The sequence below is a fragment of the Panthera leo genome, chromosome C1 (genome assembly GCF_018350215.1).
Source record: "Panthera leo isolate Ple1 chromosome C1, P.leo_Ple1_pat1.1, whole genome shotgun sequence".
Classification (NCBI taxonomy): domain Eukaryota; kingdom Metazoa; phylum Chordata; class Mammalia; order Carnivora; family Felidae; genus Panthera; species Panthera leo.
In genome coordinates this window covers 18,412,952-18,432,186 of record NC_056686.1, presented here as the reverse complement: position 1 = coordinate 18,432,186, position 19,235 = coordinate 18,412,952, and the positions used below count along the sequence as shown (strand labels likewise).

Below are 19,235 nucleotides of genomic sequence, written 5' to 3'. Positions count from 1 at the left end.
TTCCCTCTCCCTCAGCCCCTCCCCATGCTTCTTCTCCAAGGCGTCCCAGATCCAAAACATCGTTCCCTCTTCCTCACTGTGTGACTGCAGACAAGCCTCTTCGCCTCTCTGAGCTGCAATTCTCTTGGTAAAAAAGAGAACCTAGCCTCCCTGCCTGGCCTGGCCTCCTCCCTCAGGGTTGATTGGAGTGGAATAGGCCAGCCTCGGGTGTTAGGCTCACGGCTAGTGTCTGACTGATCAGCCCATGCCAGTGTCTGTGCGCTGGAGAGATCCCCAGACACAAAGAGGTGTGAATAGGGATGTTTCTGGGCCGCGACAGGGACATTGCATGTGAAGGAGAGTGGAGAAAATTTCAAAACGACCTAAGCATCCTAGAGGACTGGCTGAGCCAGTGGCAGCCACCAGGGGCTGTGACCAGCAGGAACAAGGGACATCTGCTGCCATAGTGATCAGCCCTCCTCGTACTTGCTGAGCCCCCACCGAGCCCCAAGGAGGCCCCCCGAGGTTCAGCAGGAGCTGTGGGGCTGGGTTACTCCCCCCATTTTCCAGGTCAGGAGACAGGTGGTCCACCTGGCTGGAAGAGCGAGTTACAGAATGATAAACCAGCCTGAGACCACTCCAGAGGTTCTTGGGAGAAACTTGCTCTGTGTTTTCCATGCATGTGAAACCAAAAAGAGGCTGGAAAGAAAGACCCCCAAACTGATCACATGGAGATTTCTGGGGAGGGGTTCAGGGTGGGTCGAAGGAGTCATTAGCCTTATCTGTAATTCTGCAGTGTGTTTGTTTTTGTAGAGATTCATGTGTTGCTTATGAAATGGAAAATGAATAGTTGAAAATGTGGTGTGGCAGGGGAGGGGTGGTCCCCACGAGCCTGATGTCATTCAAGAAGCCATGCGGGGAGCCCTCAGCCAGCTGCACAGAGGCAGGCGCACGGCCACCCCAGCCCTGCCCGCACCTCCGGGGCCTAGGAGACGAGGCTGGGGCCCTTCCCCGGGTGAGCTGTGGCAGAGAAGTGGTGGCAGATGCTAGCAGTCTCTCCGCGTGTAATGCCCCAAGCCAGGTGCCCCGGTCCCCTGTCCCCAGCTCCCATTCAGAGGTGGGAGTTCGGGCCCTCCCCATGCCTCCTCCACACGCCCCGGTGAATTTTCCCTTCTGTCTGGGGCCCGGCGAGGACAGGGCTGTGCTGGGGGGTCTCGGGATGGCTGAGGGCTAGCAGCCAGCTGTCCCAGGCCAGGGCCAATTATTCTTGCAGGGGGGGTGGGGAGGTAAAGGGTGGCAGCACCCCCCCCCCGGGGGCTCTCTCCCTCACGCCCACGGGAGCCCACCTGAGCCATTTCACACGGCTGCTGCTTCAGTTTACGCATGTGCTGCACAGTGGGCTGTTGAGGTTCAAGTGGAAGAACACGTATGCCTACTCCAGCAGGTAGGGGTGAGGCGGGCCAGGTAGAGGAGCACATACGCCTGCTCCAGCAGGTAGGGGTGAGGCGGGCCATCACGGCAGCCCCAGGGCAGCCCATAATGACCGTTCTCTGTGCACGAGGTCTCTGGGGAACCTCAGAAAAGAGGTTGGTAGTAAGCTGAGGATTGTCCCTGCAGAGGTGTCAGGGAGAACCGCACCCCCCCCCCCCCCAAGCAGAGTGAGGCATTTCCGTCCCCCTGAGATTCTCAGGAACCAGCTGCTGACGGGCTTCCTCCCCACCCCCCCCCCACCAATGCTTTGCAGGGCACCGGCAGAAGCTGGAGGACCAGACCAAGGCGTTCCCCGATCGCTTCGGGGACCTGGAACGACTGCGCATGCGCGTGACGCCCAGCGCGCCCAGTCCCCGCGGTTCCATCAGCACCGCCAGCCACTTCAGCAGCCAGGCCCAGACCCCCATCCAAGGTGCGGCACGGGCGGGGAGGGCAGTGGGGAGGCGGACGGGGGGCCGGGGCGTGGTCCTGCGCCTCCGGACCGAAAGCTCATTTGAAGGTCATTCACTGCACCGCCTTTTTTTTTTGGAGGAGGTCGCTGGTGCTCATTTGCTCCTACAGGTGTTTCCTAGGGATGTGCCCCGACCTGGGCTGGGCCCTTCGTTCGTTCAGCAGACGCTTCTTTCATTCAGCAGACGCTTACTGACACCCACCACGGGTCATGTGCCGTGCCTGGGGGGTCAGCATGAATAGACACGGTCCCTGCCCTCCAGGAACTCCCTGTCCCTTGAGGGAGATGGGCATTAATCCCACCGTGTGTGTACCCATTAAAATTGGGGCACGACTTGTCTAAGGAGCCTCTGACAGACCAGTCCCAGTGGCCCCCGCCGGAGCCTCTGCTGTGTCGTCTGAAAGAGGGGCAGTGGTGGCTGCCTCAGCCCCGGGGCGTCAGATGTTCAAATGCCAGGGCTGCACTCAGACAACCTTCGTAAACAGCAAAGTGATGTGGCAGCCCCGGAAACACACAGCACCCCGTGGGGAAAGCCCTCCCTTCCCCCAACCCCCTCCCCGCCCCAGGGAGTTCCTCCAAACAGAAGAGGAGGGAGGCATCTAGGCCCAAGCCCCAGACCGTGTCTCTGTCCCCATTGCCTGGGTGGACACAGCAGGCACGATGGGGCCTTGCAGAGCAGACAGGATGCCTGGCACATGGCAGGTGCCCACTAAGTGGCTGGGTGGTGAGTATTTACTCTGCACTCCGGGCCCACTCAGCAAGCGGGTCGGGGCACAGAGGACCGTGCGAGGCTGGCCCCTGGCCAGGCAGAGGCCGAGAGCCCTGGTCAGCAGTGCTGGACAGAGGCGGGAGGGCCAGCTGCTGCTGCTTGATGTGGGTGACTGTTCTTTCTCGGCCTGCTTAGAACCCATCTGGCAGATGAGCGAGTTGAGGCTTAAGAGATTAAGGGCCACTCTTGGGTCACAGAGCCCAAAACTTTGGACCTTTGACCAGGTCCAAGGGCCCCACTGCACCTACCCCCAGGAGCTTCCTGCACTTCTGAGGGCACAGACAAGGGGGCCCCAAGCAGGAAGAGCCTGGGTAGGGGCACAAACTGACTGCTTTCTCCATGCTCTAGGCTGATATGAGGGCTTCCTGGGGCTCTCCACTAAGAGAGACCTTGCCGCCAGGCATGATGCAGTGGCAGGGGGACTTATGATAGTCCCTCGGGGTGAAGAGATGGTCCCTTCTATTCTGGTGTGGGAAGCTTCCACCCTTGGCCCTACTGAGCCCCCAGGGTGGGGAAAGACCCATGGGCTGGTGAGTTTGAGACACTTAGTAGTTCTTGAGCCCAGGGGGCTGCCGCACAAGGGTCTGACCTCAAGAACCAGTGGGAGGTACTCTGCTCTCTGGGCTCATGGCCCACCCCTGCCCAAAGCTGTGCACGCTTCCATTTCCCACAGGCCAGCACTTGTCAAGGTACAGTAGCCTAACACTCTAGGCCTTTCCCTGCTACAGGCAGAGCTGGGGCCCAGGGAGCCCCGGAATCTAGAAGGTGAGAGTAAACAGTGGCTTCCTGTCCAGCAGCTCCTGTGGAAGGAAAGCCTCCCTCCGCGCTGCCACAGTTGTGTGGATGTGGCTACAGGAGCCTGAGGGCCAGGCCAGAACCCCTACCTGCACTCTGGGGCAGGGCTGAGCCGGTCCTTCCCCTTCTACTGCATCCTGAAGCAGGGCCCCCAGCCCCTCCCTAATCATCCACAGCAGCCTTTTGTGGCCGTCTGCCCCAGCCAGCTCTCCCCATCCACGGGCTTGTCCTCTCTGGAGTGGAAGGAAGGGCCCTTGATGACCGGGACCAGGAAAGGAGCATGAACTTTGCAGTCAGGTGGACCTGGCTAGGAATCGGGCTGTGCCAGGCTTCGGTCGTGATCTTAGGCAAAGTCCTTCACCTGTCTGAACCTCGGTGTTCTCATCTGTAATGTGGGAGGAAGAAAGTACCGGCTGCAGAGGGGTGTCAGCAGGGCTAGATTTGGGGCCCCTTCATTGGTGTTCCCCCTCTGGTGGGATGAGCCTCTGCCTGCAGAATCTACCCTGGGATCATTTTCAGGAACCCCCCCCCCCAACCGCTTCTCTTGATGCCCCTTGTGCCCTTTGACCCCCCTGGCTTTGGTCACTAGCAAGCAGTGCCGAGGCCCCCAGCCCTCCATACCCCAGCCCCCGGCCCCCTCAGCTGTGGGCCCACAGTGGGGGCTTCTCACAGCTCAAAGGGCTCATTCAGCCACCATGCAGCAGCTGGGGCAATTTGGAGAAGAAAATAAACATTTCCTTCCAGTGTTGGGATTGGCTGCTCCACAGCTGGCCAGCTCCGGTTTCCTGGGGCTACTGGGCTGGGGGTGGGGTGGGGGGGCAGCAGCCACAGGGGTGCTGAGGGCAGACGCTTCCCCCACCGCTCCGGGAGGGAGGCAGGAGAGGACAGTGGCAGGCCAGGCAACTCCGAGGGCCACGTGGTCTCCACAGGCCACACGCACCGGCCCCGGGGCCACCTTGCACAGCCTTGTGTGTCCTGGGCTGCAGCCCTACTGTCACATCCTGGGGCCCCTGCTCGGGTTCCCTTTGTTTGGAGAATGCAGCTCCCATCAGGTGGGCACCACTCACTTCCTGGGCTCAGAGTCGAGGTGTCAGCCTCACATTTGGCTCTGCTCAGGGTGCCAGGCACTGCCGACAGGGCCTTCTGCACTGGCATTCTGGGACGAGGGTGGGGACCCAGGCACCTCTGGCCCCTTACATTTCAAGGCAGCACTGACCAGCCGAGGGACCTGTTAGAATGTTCCAGAAGGCTGCAGTCATCCGGACCCTTGTCCCCACATCCACCTACCTCGAGCCTGGGAGCACTGTTCCCTTCTGATTCACAGCCAGGACGTAGAATCAGAGCCCGCTGCTAAGGCAGCTCTCCCCAGTGGAGTCAGGAAGACCCCAAAGCCCTGAGAAGTTACGGGCCTCACCTGACATCACACGGCATGTCGGGCAGATCTGGGGGATCAAGAGGCGCGAGGGTACCCGCAGCTCTCCGTCCTCAGAGCAGGCAGTGGCCACCTAGAGCTGGCCGGGTGACAGCGACTGGTCTCCTCCTGAGTCCTCATTGGTGGGTGGCATAGAGGGATGGGGACCAGACAGACTTGCCCTCAGGACCACTGCCAGGGGCTCACCCACCTCTCTGCTGCTGTCCAGAGTTACCCCCTCAGCCAGGGTACAAGGAAGGACCAGGGGGAGGGCCTTATCTCTGCAGCCCCTGGAGTGGCCAGTTCTCCTGGGTGCTCAGAGCCACAGAGGGTCACAGCTACTGCAGCAACCCTCCTCGGGCCTCTGTTCTGCGTCCGGTCTGTGCACTTTCCGTGTATTAACTCCAGGAGCTATTATTGTCTCTATTTTTCATGTAGGAAGACTGATGCACAGGGAGGTTAAGTGTCCTGCCCAAGGACACACAGCTACTAAGTGTCAGACCCAGGACAGGTGCTGTGCTGCCTCAGAGATGGGACAGCTGCCTGCCTATCAGACACCTGTCAGGGCTCAGAACCCGAACTCTAGGATTCTGCGCCAGGTCTAATGTGCTGTGTGACCCTTGGGCAAGTGCCTCACCCTCTCTGAGCCTGAGTTTTCCGACTGAAGGGATTAGACTCAGTCCTGAAGCCCCTTTGAATGCTGAGGTTTGGCGGGTCTGTGACTCTAAGAGTAGGGGGCAGAGGCTGAGATGCCCTTGTCTCAGAGTCTAGCGGGGAGCCATCCTCGAGGGAGCTAGCGCAGTGCCTGGGCTGGGTCTCTCCAGGTTAAGGCAGGGTCCAGGCCGCTAAGCCCCTCTGGCTGCCATCTCGCTTTGCTGCTGAGGCAGGGAGGGTGGCATCTCATCATTGTCTGGCCTTCAGTCCGCTCCGGCCTACAGGACAGCCCCGCAGACACAGGCCCGGGGTGAGGGACGTGAGGGTGGGGGACAGACAGCTGCTGGGGACCCAGCCCCACCCCTCCCTCCCCCACACACACACACCGGTGGGAGCTCAGGTAAGCTAACCAGCCCCACCTGGGCAGGAGAGGTTGGCACACCCAGCAGCAGAGAGCGGGAAGCAGCGGCCTCGCGATGAGTTCTAGTCCTTTCTGCGCCACGTCAGGAAAATCAATCTCTCTCTCTCTCTCTCTCTCTCTCTGCCTCAGTTTCCTTATCTGTAAAAGCAAGCCCCAGCTCCCAAGCTCAGAGCGTCATTGGAGACTGTCTGCACACCCACGGTCTTACCAGCTATTGACAGGGAGGGAGGAAGGCGGAAGCCGCTTCCCCAGGTGGGGGCCACCTTCACCCCCTCGGCAGGCCTCTGCAGCTGGGCTGTGAAGAGAACTCCGCGAGGAGAAAGAAAAGCCCTCCCCGCTCTCCGCCCGCCCAGGGAGGCCCCCGGGGCCGCCTGTGGCCCGGGCACCTGCTCGCGCCCGCCTCCCTGCCGGGGCCGGCCCACGAGCAGCCCAGGGCAGTGAGAGCGGGGGCAGATCTAGAAGCAGGGGCTCCGCGAAGGGCCCGTGCGCCGCAAGCCTCTGGGGTGGTGTCAGGCTGCGACTGACTGTCCCCCTTGCTGTCCCCCAGGCACCTCGGACCTGAACCCTTTCTCCGACCCCCGCCAGTTCGACCGCTCCTTCCCGGCGCTGCAGACCTTCACCGAGAGCCGCTTCCCCGACCCCAGGATGCATTACCCGGGGGCCATGTCGGCCGCCTTCCCCTACAGCGCCACACCCTCGGGCAGCCTCAGCGTGGCCAGCGTGCCGGCCACCAGCCGCTTCCACCACACCTACCTCCCGCCGCCCTACCCGGGGGCCCCGCAGAACCAGAGCGGCCCTTTCCAGGCCAACCCGTCCCCCTACCACCTCTACTACGGCGCGTCCTCGGGCTCCTACCAGTTCTCCATGGTGGCCGGCAGCGGGGGCGACCGCTCCCCCACCCGCATGCTGGCCTCCTGCCCCAGCGGCGCCTCCGTCGCCGCCGGCAACCTCATGAACCCCAGCCTGGGCGGCCAGAGCGACAGCGTGGAGGCGGACGGCAGCCACAGCAACTCCCCCACCGCCCTGAGCACGCCGGGCCGCGTGGACGAGGCCGTGTGGCGGCCCTACTGACCGCCCCGGGGTCAGAGCCCACTGCTCCCGACGGAGGCAGGGGCCCCACGAACCTTCCCGACAAGTGGCCGGCGCAGCTCTGAGGCCCCGGACGGGAATGAGACTTAACGCTCCGGGCCGGTCACGGGCCCGGGGTCCGCGAATCCTGGGCTCCAGAGCCGGCAGGTGGCTCCGAGAGCATCTAGTCCAGCCACGCCGTTGTACAGACAGGCGGGGACCTCCCTCAGGTCACTGCCCCCGGCCCAGATCCTCATCATCTCACCCCACGTGGGGAAAGTCTCCTGCCGCCTCCCCCGGAATGACCTAGCTGTCCCCAGCTACGCCCGGTGCTGTCACAGGGCCCAGGTCCCCTGGGGCAGAGACCATCTCTGTTCCAGACAGAGGTGACGTTTGCCCGCATGGCTTGGCCCCACCCCACCTTCCTCAGAGATCCCCAGCCCTCCCTCCACGTTCATACAAACGGAGTCAGAATTGGAAGGCCTCCCCACCCCTCAGAGGGTTTCTCCTCATTGTATACATGGGGAAGGGACCCACCGAGCGGCCCAGGAAATCGCTGGCAGAGATGAGATGATAAGACCCCCGAGCCAGCTCTCCACCCAGCTCTGCTTCCCTAGAGTTCCCAGCAGCCCAAAGCCACCCCCCGCCTCCCCAGCTGTCTGTGGGTCCCAGGCCCAGAGTAGACTAGCCAATGGCAGCAGGTCCCTAAAACCAGGAAAGACACCTGCAGGCAGGTCCTCCATGCACTTTACCAGCCCAAGGCATTCACCCTCTGTTCTCTTGGTGAAGGGCCAGGGATCCCCCCTTCCCTCTAGGCTGGTCTCGAAATTGCCATTTTTGGAGAGAGCGCAGGGACCAGAAAGGTCCTAGCAGAAGACACTGGGTGAGAGGTCGTGGGTCCGGATTTCAGCGTCCTGTCCCACGTAGGTCCAGCCAAGCTGTGCGCCCCCAGCCCCCAGCCCCCAGCCTTGTGGGCAGGCCCGGCCAGAGCCTCTGACAGCTCTCCGTCTTTAGTCTGTGCTCCAAAAGCGGTCTGGAACAAAAACCAGTTTCGAAAGCTGATTTTAGAGAAAGAAGCCTCGAATGTTTTCAGACACACTGTCTGTCACGGGTAAAGCCCTGTCGTAGCGAACAACATCCCCTCTGCCTTCTGAGAGTGTGGAACTGTTAAGCCCTCCACACCTCCCCCAGAGGCCATGCTCCTCCAGCAAGCGTCCCACCGACTTCCACCAAAGGCCCACGTTGGTGGGGACCAGAGGGAAACCCAGGTGATGCTGGAATTCACATCCGTGGCTCGTAGACATTTGTAGGGGTGGAGAGCCGTGGCCGCGTGATGGCGAAACAGAAGAGCCATAAAGGGCCCAGCAGCCTCAGCTCAGCACCCCCTGGGCTCAGAGGTGAAGTATCGCCCCTTTAGCTTGCAAATGGGGAAGCCTCGGGGTTCAGGCTGCATAGAGTCTCATGTCTGAGTTTAATTCTAAAAAGGCGTAAATGGAAAAGGACAAGAAAACCCTTAAGGGCTAGACAGCGTGTGGTTTCTCGTCAGTTTCAGCCACATCCTCTGTGGATGTGACAATCTCCCCTCCTTAGCTGTCGTCTCTGTAATTGCTCTCGGCCTGCCGTACCGCCCCCGACCTGTAACAGCAGCCAGATGATGCACACCGGATACACACTCCGGCAAGTTAGGAAGTCCTTCTGGTAACCTTACTCAGACCTCCCCTGCTGCAGTTTCTTTCGTCCTGTCCTCACTGGAAAAAGCAGTCTCCCATCTCTTGACGATGGCTGCGGGGGGTGTCCTGCTGACTCCCTACACCCAGGGGGGCTCTCCACCCCTTCTCAGGAAGCAGCTACAGACCCATCCCCCTTGGACCTTGCTCGCTCCTGTCCTCTGTGGTTACAGACCGGCCCCCAGGCCCGCGGGGGGAGGCACCCTTGGGTTCCCAGCGCCCAGCACTTTGTAGCCCCACTCTGGATTACTAGCCCTTCCTGATAGCCAAGCCCTGGTAGGGGCAGAGACAGGAAATAAATTGATCCCCCCTCCCGCCCCCTGACTAAAAGCGATGATAGCCATGCCGAGTCCGACTCTAAGGCCCATAGTGGGTACAGAGAGCAGGGGCTGCTAAAAATGGGTCCTTATTTACGAGGCTGCTTTAAAGTTGTATTAGGCAAACACACTGATTGAGAAAGCACAAGGAAACCGAGGGGTTGTGATACCACGTTACTGTAAGCCTGTTGGTGGCGGGTACAGATCCTTTGTGACATATTGTCACGTCGAGGTGTTAATACCTCTGCCACACACCTATCTTCAGTAAATCCGTCCCGGAGCCGGGAAGAGGGTGGGGAGGGGTGGAAACTGCTTTGCACTATAATTTGCTTGATGTGTTTGTTTTCAATGCACAACTTGCTTGTACAGTAAACTGTCTGTCTTCTGTCCTATTTAACTGTAAAATGGAATTTTGACTGATTTGTTACCATAATATAACTCGGAGACGTGTTGAAGGATCCCAATGCCAGACTTCTAGGGCTGCGTGTACGGGGGCCGGGGGTGGGGGGACCTCCCACCATGGCCAAGGAGGAACAGGGCGGGGCCTGGGGACAGGAATAGGGCTAAACCCCCTGCCTTGGAGACCCCCCCCCCCGCCCCCGCCCCTGCACCCAGCGCCTTGGCCTCCCTGCATCCAGCTCCATCAGTAATGACCACAGAGACCACCCTGGGCAAGTGCAGCTGGTGAGGCCCCTTCCTGGCGTGGCTGGCACCCCAGAGGGACATCAGGCCCTTACAATGCCACCACCTCTCCCCCCTTCACAAGTGGCCTGTGACTTTTCACAAGTAGTAGCAGTGTACCCCATGTGGCTCTCGCTCCCCAGAGTGGGGCAGGGGCGGCGGCGGGGCGGGGTGGGGGGAGGAGGTGAAACAGCCTCAGTGAGAGCCCGCGCTGGGACCTGTGTTTGCTAGAACGGGGGCAGTTTAGCCACAATCACAACTACAGAGCAGGCAGCTGCATCAGCTCCCCCGGTTTGCAGATGGCACAACTAAGGTGCAAAGAGGGGGTGTCACTGGCTCCACGTCTCCCCAGAGTTGTTTGTGGCTGACGACGGGGGCTGTGGGCGTGACTGCACGTGGACCTGACTTGGTCCCTGCCGGCAAAAGGGCCTGGCCCCCTGTGCCCGTCCAGGTGGGACTTGTGGAGGGGAATTTTCATCAAACCGACCCGATTTTCTAATGGAAATACTTCAAAACTAATCCCAAGGCTTTGCCCCCCGTTCCGTTAGGTCGGTCTGCCTGAAACCCAACACCCGACAGGAAGTTTCCATTTCCCCGGCCAAAAGCCTTGATCCCAGCCCCCTGCCCTGCAGCACCCCCTGGGCTCCAGGGGGTGGCAGGTCGTCTCCCAGCAGCCCCAGCCACCGCTGCAGAATTTCTCTGTGAGCGTGCTCCCAGCCGCGTCTGCCCGGGATGAGCGGGGCTGGGCCTGAAGCAGCGTCTACAGGCCAAGGCTCTGCTTCCATAGATGCGCTTGTTTGGGTCACTTTGTAGGGAAGGATGGAGATTATGAGGGGACCACAGTTCAAGCCCCTCCCCACCAGCCACACTGGGGCCACAGCTGATGGGAGAGGAGCTGTGGCTTCCAGAGCCCCTGATGCAAAGCTCCACACCTTCACCCAGCAGGCACAGACCAGTGCACCCAGGCGGGAAACTGAGGCAGGAAGAAGTCCTGGACTTAACCCTCCTGCACCCCCCCCCCCCCCCCCCCCCCCCGCCAGGGGTCCCAGGGTTTGAGGGCTGTGTGGGAAGCGCTGCAGTAACCACAGTGGCCTGCAGGTGGCAGCAGATGGGTCGCACCGACGGTCCCCTCAGGGTAGTTGTTCCAAGGAGCTTCCTACCCGTGGAAGGTTCATCTTCAGAAGGGCCTGGGAAATGTCTTCGTGGGAAGAAGGATTTGCTTACCAACCCCCTTCAGCTATGTGGCAGTGGGAGGTCCCTGTCCCCCCTCTGAGCTTCCTTTTTTTAATTCAAAGAGTACCTGAGCACACACTGTGTCGAGTGCACAGTGGAATCACAGGTCCCGTGATCCCCAAAGGCCCTGCTTTGGGACAGGGGTTTACACAGCTTGAAGGAAAGGTTGACAAACCTAGTTCGGCAACCCCAGCGTCCTGGAGCTCCGGTCAGGCGCCCCCACCTCCCCTGAGGCACCATCAGGAGCTTAGAACGTGAAGCGGCCTGTCCAACTGGAGGAGGCCATTTTGTCCCAGAGTCTGGGACACCCTTGGCCTCCAGGATTCCCTTTTAGAGGCTCCAGGAGTCGTTCGGGGCTGCGCGGTGCCTACAGTCTCACCAGCCCCACGGCCACCCCACAGCCTGCCGCGGGCCTGGCGATGGGCTGAGAGCAGGCCTCGGAGGTGACCTCGTGGGCACGGGGCTGTGCTTGGCACCTCCCGAGGGCTGACGTCCCCAGACAGAGCACCGACCGCCCACCTCCGAACAGTCCTGCAACTGCTGGGATTCTGGCCATGGGGATGGCTTTGGCCTTTCTTCTGAGAGGTGGACGTCCTGGCAGGGTTTTACGGGGCCGGAGATGGTGACGTGTGCCCGAGGTCTGAGGAGACAGCTGTGGGGCCATCACGGGTATTCTGGGGACGGGCGGGGCTGGACGCAGACCCCATAAACACAGGCGCCCCTGTGCCCCCAGCGTGGCCCAGGGGCCGGCTGCCAGCCACACCGGACACCCGCCCGCTTTGCCACGTGAGCAAGGAATGGGACCTCAGTGGGTTGGTTCATCTGGGGGCCGTAAATGAAATGAGCTGTCAGACAAACGGGGGTGGGGGCGGCCAGCGTGAAAGAATGAACTGTTCCTCGTGGAAACCCAGAGTGCCCCCCATTCCTCCCCACGAGGGCTGGGGAGCTGGCAGGGGGAGGGGCCGCACCCCCCAACATCCGCATGCACACCTGTGTGGTCCGGCGGCTACAGGAGCCTGGGGGGCCGGATTCCAGGCTTCCTATTTTTAGTTTTGCCGCTAAACTCGTGCCGTTTCCTATATTTATATTCACCGGCAGAGAAAGCCTGTCCTGAGCCCGGCCTGGAGGAAGACTTCAGGCGCAGGGGAGTGGATCAGCCCTAGAGCCAGCTCTCTGGAATCACCCTTCCTTTGTGCCCATGCCGACCGCTGGAAGCAGTTGCGGCCTCGTTGGGTGTCCTGATGGGTGGCAGCTGTTTGGGCCACACACACCCCCGACTCTGTTCTCTCGGCCTGATGTCTGCAAGGCCTTGGCCAGAGTTCATTCGCTCATTCGCCAAGCGCAGACCCACAGCCCGACACACCATCGGCTGCCAGACAGCAAGAAAAGGCAGATAAGTCCCGGCCGTGCTCTTGAGGCCTAGGGCTGACAGACAGGAAAACAGGTGCGGTGGCCCATGGGCTACATGGTGGGGATGAGACAAGATGGAGGGATCAGGAAATTCACCTGGCAGGGAGCAGCAGGTGGGCCTTCTAAGCAGAGGGCACCACACGTGCACAGGCCTGAAGGACAGGGCCGTGGCGGCAGGGAAGGTCTAGCAACGGCGACGGGATAGCGAGACAAGAGGGCCCAGGTTACAGGGGCCGGAGGCCAATCCAAGGGGCTCGGATTTGGTTCTGCAGCCCTGGGGAGCCAAGCCGAGGCGTGGCAGCACATTCCAGGGGACGTTGCCCTGGTGGCATGGAATGTGGGCTGCCTACAGGGGCAGAGACGTGTTCACAGCCTACTGCAACAGTCCAGGCAAAGGAGGGAAAAGGCCTTGGCGGGGGAGGAGCTCCACATTCCTAAGGCACCTTTAGCACTAAAGTCACAGGGGGCACCCTGTGCCCCCAACCTCAGCTTTTTCTCACTTTCCCAGGGTTCGTCGCATCTGATGGAATCACCAAAGGCAAGGTTGCAATAATAGTCCACAATCATCATTCTTGGTATTGCCAGCTATTCATTAACAACAGCCCAGCCCTCAACTTGACCCTCCCCCCACAGGTTTTCAGTGAAGCCTTATGTCCTCCTGCCTCATGACAACCCCCTCACCACCACACCACGTAGCCTTTCAGACTAAAAGGTTCAGGGTTCAAAGTCTGGCCCAGCCACCCCACTCTCCTCCATGGCCCGAAGGTATAATAGTTATAAGACCCTGAGTTGGAGGTTCCCAAGTTTTGTATATTAAACTTTAAAATCACGGGGCGCCTGGGTGGCTCAGTCGGTTAAGCGTCCGACTTCAGCTCAGGTAATCATGTCACGGTTCATTAGTTCGAGCCCCATGTCAGGCTCTCTGCTGTCAGCACAGAGCCTGGAGTGGGCTTCAGATTCTGGTCTTCTCTCTCTGCCCCTCTGTGGCTCACACTCTCTATCTCCCTCTCTCAAAAATAAACAAACAGTTTAAAAATTTTTTAAATTATACTCAATAATACATAGTCATGGGAGAAAAGGAGATATTACAGATTACACACAGATACACACACACGAAAAATCACCCATAATCCTATCCCTGCAAAGATAACCATTGTTAATCATTTCAGGGTGTTTTGTTCCCCATCCAGAACTTTATTTTCTATAAATACATAAATACTTTTCTAGGAATAAACACTTTTCTAGCCAGGTATATACTGTATATACAGTGTATCAATTAATGCATTTTAAAGATAGAAATAAAAGTAATCTAGAAAAGGGGCACCTGAGTGGCTCAGTTAAGCATCTCTGGCTCTTGGTTTCAGCTCAGGTCATGATCTCACGGTTCATGAGTTCGAGCCCCAAATTGGGCTCTGTGCTAACAGGGCAGAGCCTGCTTGGAATTCTCTCTCTCACCCTCTCTCTCTGCCCCGTCCCAACTCACACTCACTCTCTCTCTCAAATAAATAAATTTTAAAAAGTAAATCTAGGGGGCACCTGGGTAGCTCAGTCGGTTAAGCATCCGACTTCAGCTCAAGTCATGATCTCACAGTTCGTGGGTTCAAGCCCTGCATCAGGCTCTGTGCTGAGAGCTCAGGGCCTGGAGCCTGCTTCAGATTCTGCTCCCTCTCTCTCTGCCCCTCCCCCTCTCATGCTCTGTCTCTTTCTCTCTCAAAAATAAATAAACATTTAAAAACAAAAGAATAAAAATAAAATAAATAAAAATAAAATAAAAAAATAAAAAAAGAAGTAATCTAGAATGAAATCACTGGAAGGATAGGATTACAGCTATTTTACATTTTTTACGTTTCTCAGTGTTTTCCAAGTTCTCTAAAATGAGCACGTTTGTTAGGGGTATCATATATTAAACTTCTAGACCTTGATAAATATCCAAGCAAAGGAGTTCAAGATTGAGTTTGGACCAACTCATTTGACATCAGCTGAGGCATCACCCCTTCCAGGGAGCCTTCCTTGATAGCCCCGTGCTGGGTTTGGTCCCTTCCCTGTGCCTCTATCTTTAAAATAATAATGATAACAACAATAACAGCCAATACTCCCTGCCAGGCAATATCGTAAATATTTTGCCATTTTTAACTCAGCTTGTTGAGGTGTGTACTATCACTATCCCCATTTTATGGATGAGAAAATTGAGGAACAGGAACAGAATTCCCTCCTAATCCTAATGAGGGCACAGCAATACCTGAAAAGGTTGTTTTCCATCCATTGAAGATACTGCAGAGTCAAAGTAAGAACTGACTTTAGGAAAAAGGTGCTATTTCCTGCACACCTGAGTTTGTGCCCCACGACTCCTACTTGCATAAAGACTGATCATCGGGGCGCCGTGATGGCTCAGTCAGTTAAACTTCTGACTCTTGTTCTCAGCTCAGGTCATGATCTCACGGTTCAGTTCGTGAGATCGAGCCCCGCATCGGGCTCTGCACCGGGAGCAAAGCTTGCTTGGGATTCTCTCTCTCCCTCTGCCCATCTTAGCCTCCCCCCCCACCCCAACACACACGCACTCTCTCTCTCTCAAAATAAATAAATAAACTTTAAAGGAAAAGAAAGAAAGAAAGAAAGAAAGAAAGAAAGAAAAAGAAAGAAGGAAGGAAAGAAAGAAAGAAAGAAAGAAAGAAGAAAGAAAGAAAAGAAAAGGCTGATCGTCAAAGGGAAAAAGAAATCATCTTCTAATTTTTCGTCTTTTGTTAAAAAAAAGCAGAAGCAGAAAAGACACAAGGCTTTATGGCCCTTTGCCTCTGAGGGTGACCTGTCTGCCTTTCTGAGTTGTGGTTCTGACATCCACAAAGCACGAAATCGAAAGACAGAAATCCCTGTCTGTGTGCCCTCTGGTGACCCCCCCCCCCCAGCCCGTTCTTCCCCATTCGAGAGGACGCCCCATGAATGAGGCCTCCCTGGAGGTGGGCCCCAGACCGCCTCATGGCGGGGCTCGCTCGCCCTGGATTTGCACACAGGGCAAGTATCGGCCGAGATGGCAGTCTCGCCTTGCCTCAAACAAGTGCTGTTTCTTTTTCCATGAAAACAACTCAGTCCTAAATCACCGACGCCTGAAATTATAAAAATACGAGGCCCATATTATCATAAAACTATTTTAACACGGTGGGGCCCTCTTGGTGGCAGGAGGGGTGGCCAAGAGCTCCACGGCGGCCCCTTCCAGTCGTAGCCCCTGGAAATGCTCAGAGGGACGAGAAATTTGGTTTTCATTAGCAGCGAATGTGAGGAGTTCTGTCGCTCTGAATGGACCTTTGATTCTGGCTGGCGGTGGAATCTTTCCAGGGCCCGGTGAGTTTTGTTTTGTTTTGTTTTTTTTTTCGTAGAAAATGGGCCAGGCCCTCCTAGCTTATATCTCCCTGGACTACGCGGGAATTGGGAAACACCCCAACCCCTTGACTTCTAAAGTCAACAGCTGGGGCCCGCAAGAGCGGCACCCGAGACCATTCGGCTTTATTGACTCTGAGGTTTTATTAAAAATGTTATGTTTCCTTGAGGTCCGCGCCAGACCCAACAAGAAGACAGGCCGGTGAGGGGCTGGCACGGGCCAAGGGGATTTTCGGCACCTGGAAGACAACCTACCTTGACCTGCTTTCTCCCGCCCCGGTGACCCCCAGATATGGCCTTCCCTTTAGGATCTGCACAGAAAACCCAGATTCTTCCCTTCTGTCTACTTCAAGTGCAAGGACATTGGCCTGCTCTTCTGTTCATTCGGTGGGTGTTGACGCACCTATTAGAGTGTTGGATGCTTGTGAGACAGCTGCGAATAAGTCAGAGTCCCAGCCCCCTGCAGCTGATGCCCTAAGTCGGAGAGAAAGGCCACGAACAAATACATTACATGATTTCAGGGGCGCCTGGGTGGCCTAGTCAGTTGAACGTCCGACTTTGCCTCGGGTCACGATCTAGCGGTTCACGGGTTCGAGCCCCGCGTCGGGCTCTGTGCTGACAGCTCAGAGCCTGGAGGTTGCTGCGGATTCTGCATCTCCCTCTCTCTCTGCCCCTCCTCTGCTCACACTCTGTCGATCTCTCTCTCTCAAAAAGAAATACACATTAAAAAAAATTTTTTTTGCGTGATTTCAGAGAGTAATAAGGGCTATAAGAAATAAAATAGGAGATGGGGCGCCTGGGTGGCGCAGTCGGTTAAGCGTCCGACTTCAGCCAGGTCACGATCTCGCGGTCCGTGAGTTCGAGCCCCGCGTCAGGCTCTGGGCTGATGGCTCTGAGCCTGGAGCCTGTTTCCGATTCTGTGTCTCCCTCTCTCTCTGCCCCTCCCCCGTTCATGCTCTGTCTCTCTCTGTCCCAAAAATAAATAAAAAAAAAAAAAAAAAAAAAAAAAAAAAAAGAAATAAAATAGGAGAACGAGCGGGAGGAAGATGGGGAGCTGGGAGGCGACATTCGGTCAGGGAGGGTCGGGAGGTGACCGCACAGGACCGGGAGCTCAGCCAGGTACGGCCCGACCCCAGCTGCTGTGCTGGAGGCGGGATCTGCAGTGTGGCTGACCAGCACGGCGTCTGGTATTCCGTGGGCAGCTACCGGTTTAGCAAGGGCTCTCTTCAGGACGTCCGGCCGCGGAGAGGAGCCAGAGCAGTTTCCCTTACGTGGCAGGGACGCAGAGCAGATTCCTGGCCCGGCCCAAAGGCTACGTTGATGCTCTGTTCCCCAACGTACCACTGTCAGGGACTGTCTCAGGTCAGGTTCCTAGAAGCAGGTCCAGAGGTAGGGATTCGTGTGCAGGAGTGGAAGGGGGACAGAGCAGGGAAAGAGAGCTAATCCGTGATGCCTTTGGGCTGGAGACCGGCCTCGCTCTGGTCTCACAGGGGCCTCTGGAGCACGAACTGCACCACGGAGGTGCCCCATCTGCACCGAGAGCCAGCCTTTCGTCCGCCCCTGTGAGTCAGCCAGACCGTGGCCGACCCCCGGGAGACCCGTAACCGCCCTGGTAAGATCCCTACTACGGGGTGGAGAGCAGTTCTCCGGAGCAAGGGGCAGATGTGCTCTGTTAGCAGCCGACACTCATGTGATGTCAACACGATGGGCCCGGATGATGTCTGTGGAATGTCAAGATGATCGCGGACGTTGCTGTGGAAGCTTCTGGAAAGTTACCCACATCCCCTTCGTGGGCCGGCGCCCCCCACCTGCTGCTGTGAATCTTGGGAGCCGGGAGTGTGGCAAGAATGCACGTGTCAGAGGGTGGAAGATAAACCCCGTGAGGATTCAGAAGTTCACCGTGTTGATGAAGGTATAAACGAGCCAGGGGGCCGAGGCGTGCCGGGGCGTCACCAAAACGTATGTCCCTGACCTAGTCCCTGAAACTTGTGGACGTTACCTTATTTGGAAAATGGGTCTTTACTGATACAATTACGAATCTCAAGACGAGGACGTAACGTTGGGTTATCTGAGCAGGTCCTAAATCCAATGGCAAATGGTCTTATAAGAGACACACAGAGAAGAGGAGGAAGCGATGTGACCGCAGAGGCAGAGATTGGACTAATGAAACCACAGGCCGAGAAACATCTGGAGCCACCAGGGCCAGAGAAAGCGAAGAATGGATTCTCCCCTGGCGGCTTCAGAGGAAGCATAGTCCTGCCAACGCCTTGATTTCAGGCTTCTGACCTCAGGAATCATTGGAAGTGTGCATTTACCACCTTAAGTGGCATTAAATATGTTCACGTTGTCGTGTAACCATTGCCACCGTTCATCTCCAGACCCCTACATCCTGCCAACGTGAAACTCTAGGGGCGCCTGGGCGGCTCTGTCGGTTAAGCGTCCGACTTCGGCTCAGGTCACCATCTCACCGTTTGTGAGTTTGAGCCCCGCATCGGGCTCTGTTGCTGACGGCTCGAGCCTGGAGCCTGTTTGGATTCGGTGTGGGTCTCTCCCTGCCCCTCCCCCACGCACGCTCTGTCTCTCTGTCTCTCTCTTTCTCGAGAATGAATAAACATTAAAAAAAATGAAACTCCATCCCCGTGAAGCGATAACCCCCTCAACTCCTGGCCACCATCGCTCTACTTTCTATGTCTGTGATCTTGACTACTCGACGTTATCTCATCCAAGAGGAATCAGACAGTATGTGTTCTTTTGTGACTGGCTGATTTCACGTAGCGTAATGTCCTCAGGGTTCATCCATGTTGTAGCATATGACAGGTTTCCCTTCTTTTTGAGTGGTGAATACTATCCCGCCGTGTGGATACATCACATTTTGCTTATTCATTCTTCTGTTCATGGACACTTGGGTTGCTTCCGCGTTTTAGCTACTGTCAATAACTCTGCCAAGGGCATGAGTGTACCAATATCTCTTCAAACCCCACGTTTCGTTCTTTGCGGTACCTACCCGGAAGGGAAACTGCTGGATTATATGGCAGCTCTATTTATCAGAAGACGCCACAGAGCTAGATGGGGGTATTGGGCAGATCCCCCAGTCCCAGTTGGTCCCAATTTGTCATTGGCAAATCCCAATTTGTCATTGGCAAACCCCAGTAGCGTTGTGCTGGTTCAGGCTCCTAGGGCGTTCAGCGGCAGAAAACTACTCTCCTTTTGCAAAATTCTGAGAAATGTTTGGACTGCTAGTAATCAGTTCAGATTCAGTCATCTTGATGAAGTGAGGTGGGCTTTTAATCCAATGTGACTGGTGTCCTTATAAGAGGAGAAGAGACACAGAGACAAGGACACAGGGAGGAGGGCACGTGAAAAAGAAGGCAGAGACTGGAATGATGTGTCTGCAAGTCAAGGGACACCAAGGATTGCTAGCTGCCACCAGAAGCCAGGAGAGAGGCATAGAACACA

General features: G+C 57.2%; 1 protein-coding gene across 2 annotated transcripts in view; it reads left to right on the top strand.

Moving 5' to 3' along the window:
* The window catches only part of RUNX3 (RUNX family transcription factor 3), a 58,145-nt gene extending 50,243 nt beyond the window's left edge, over positions 1-7,902 (top strand). For both annotated transcript variants that reach the window (XM_042950648.1, XM_042950649.1), the window contains exons 6-7: positions 1,724-1,882; positions 6,519-7,902. In XM_042950648.1, the coding sequence (XP_042806582.1) occupies positions 1,724-1,882; positions 6,519-7,042 (683 nt within the window). In that variant the 3' untranslated portion in view covers positions 7,043-7,902. The remainder of the gene's footprint in view (positions 1-1,723; positions 1,883-6,518) is intronic.
* The last annotated feature ends 11,333 nt before the right edge of the window (positions 7,903-19,235 follow it).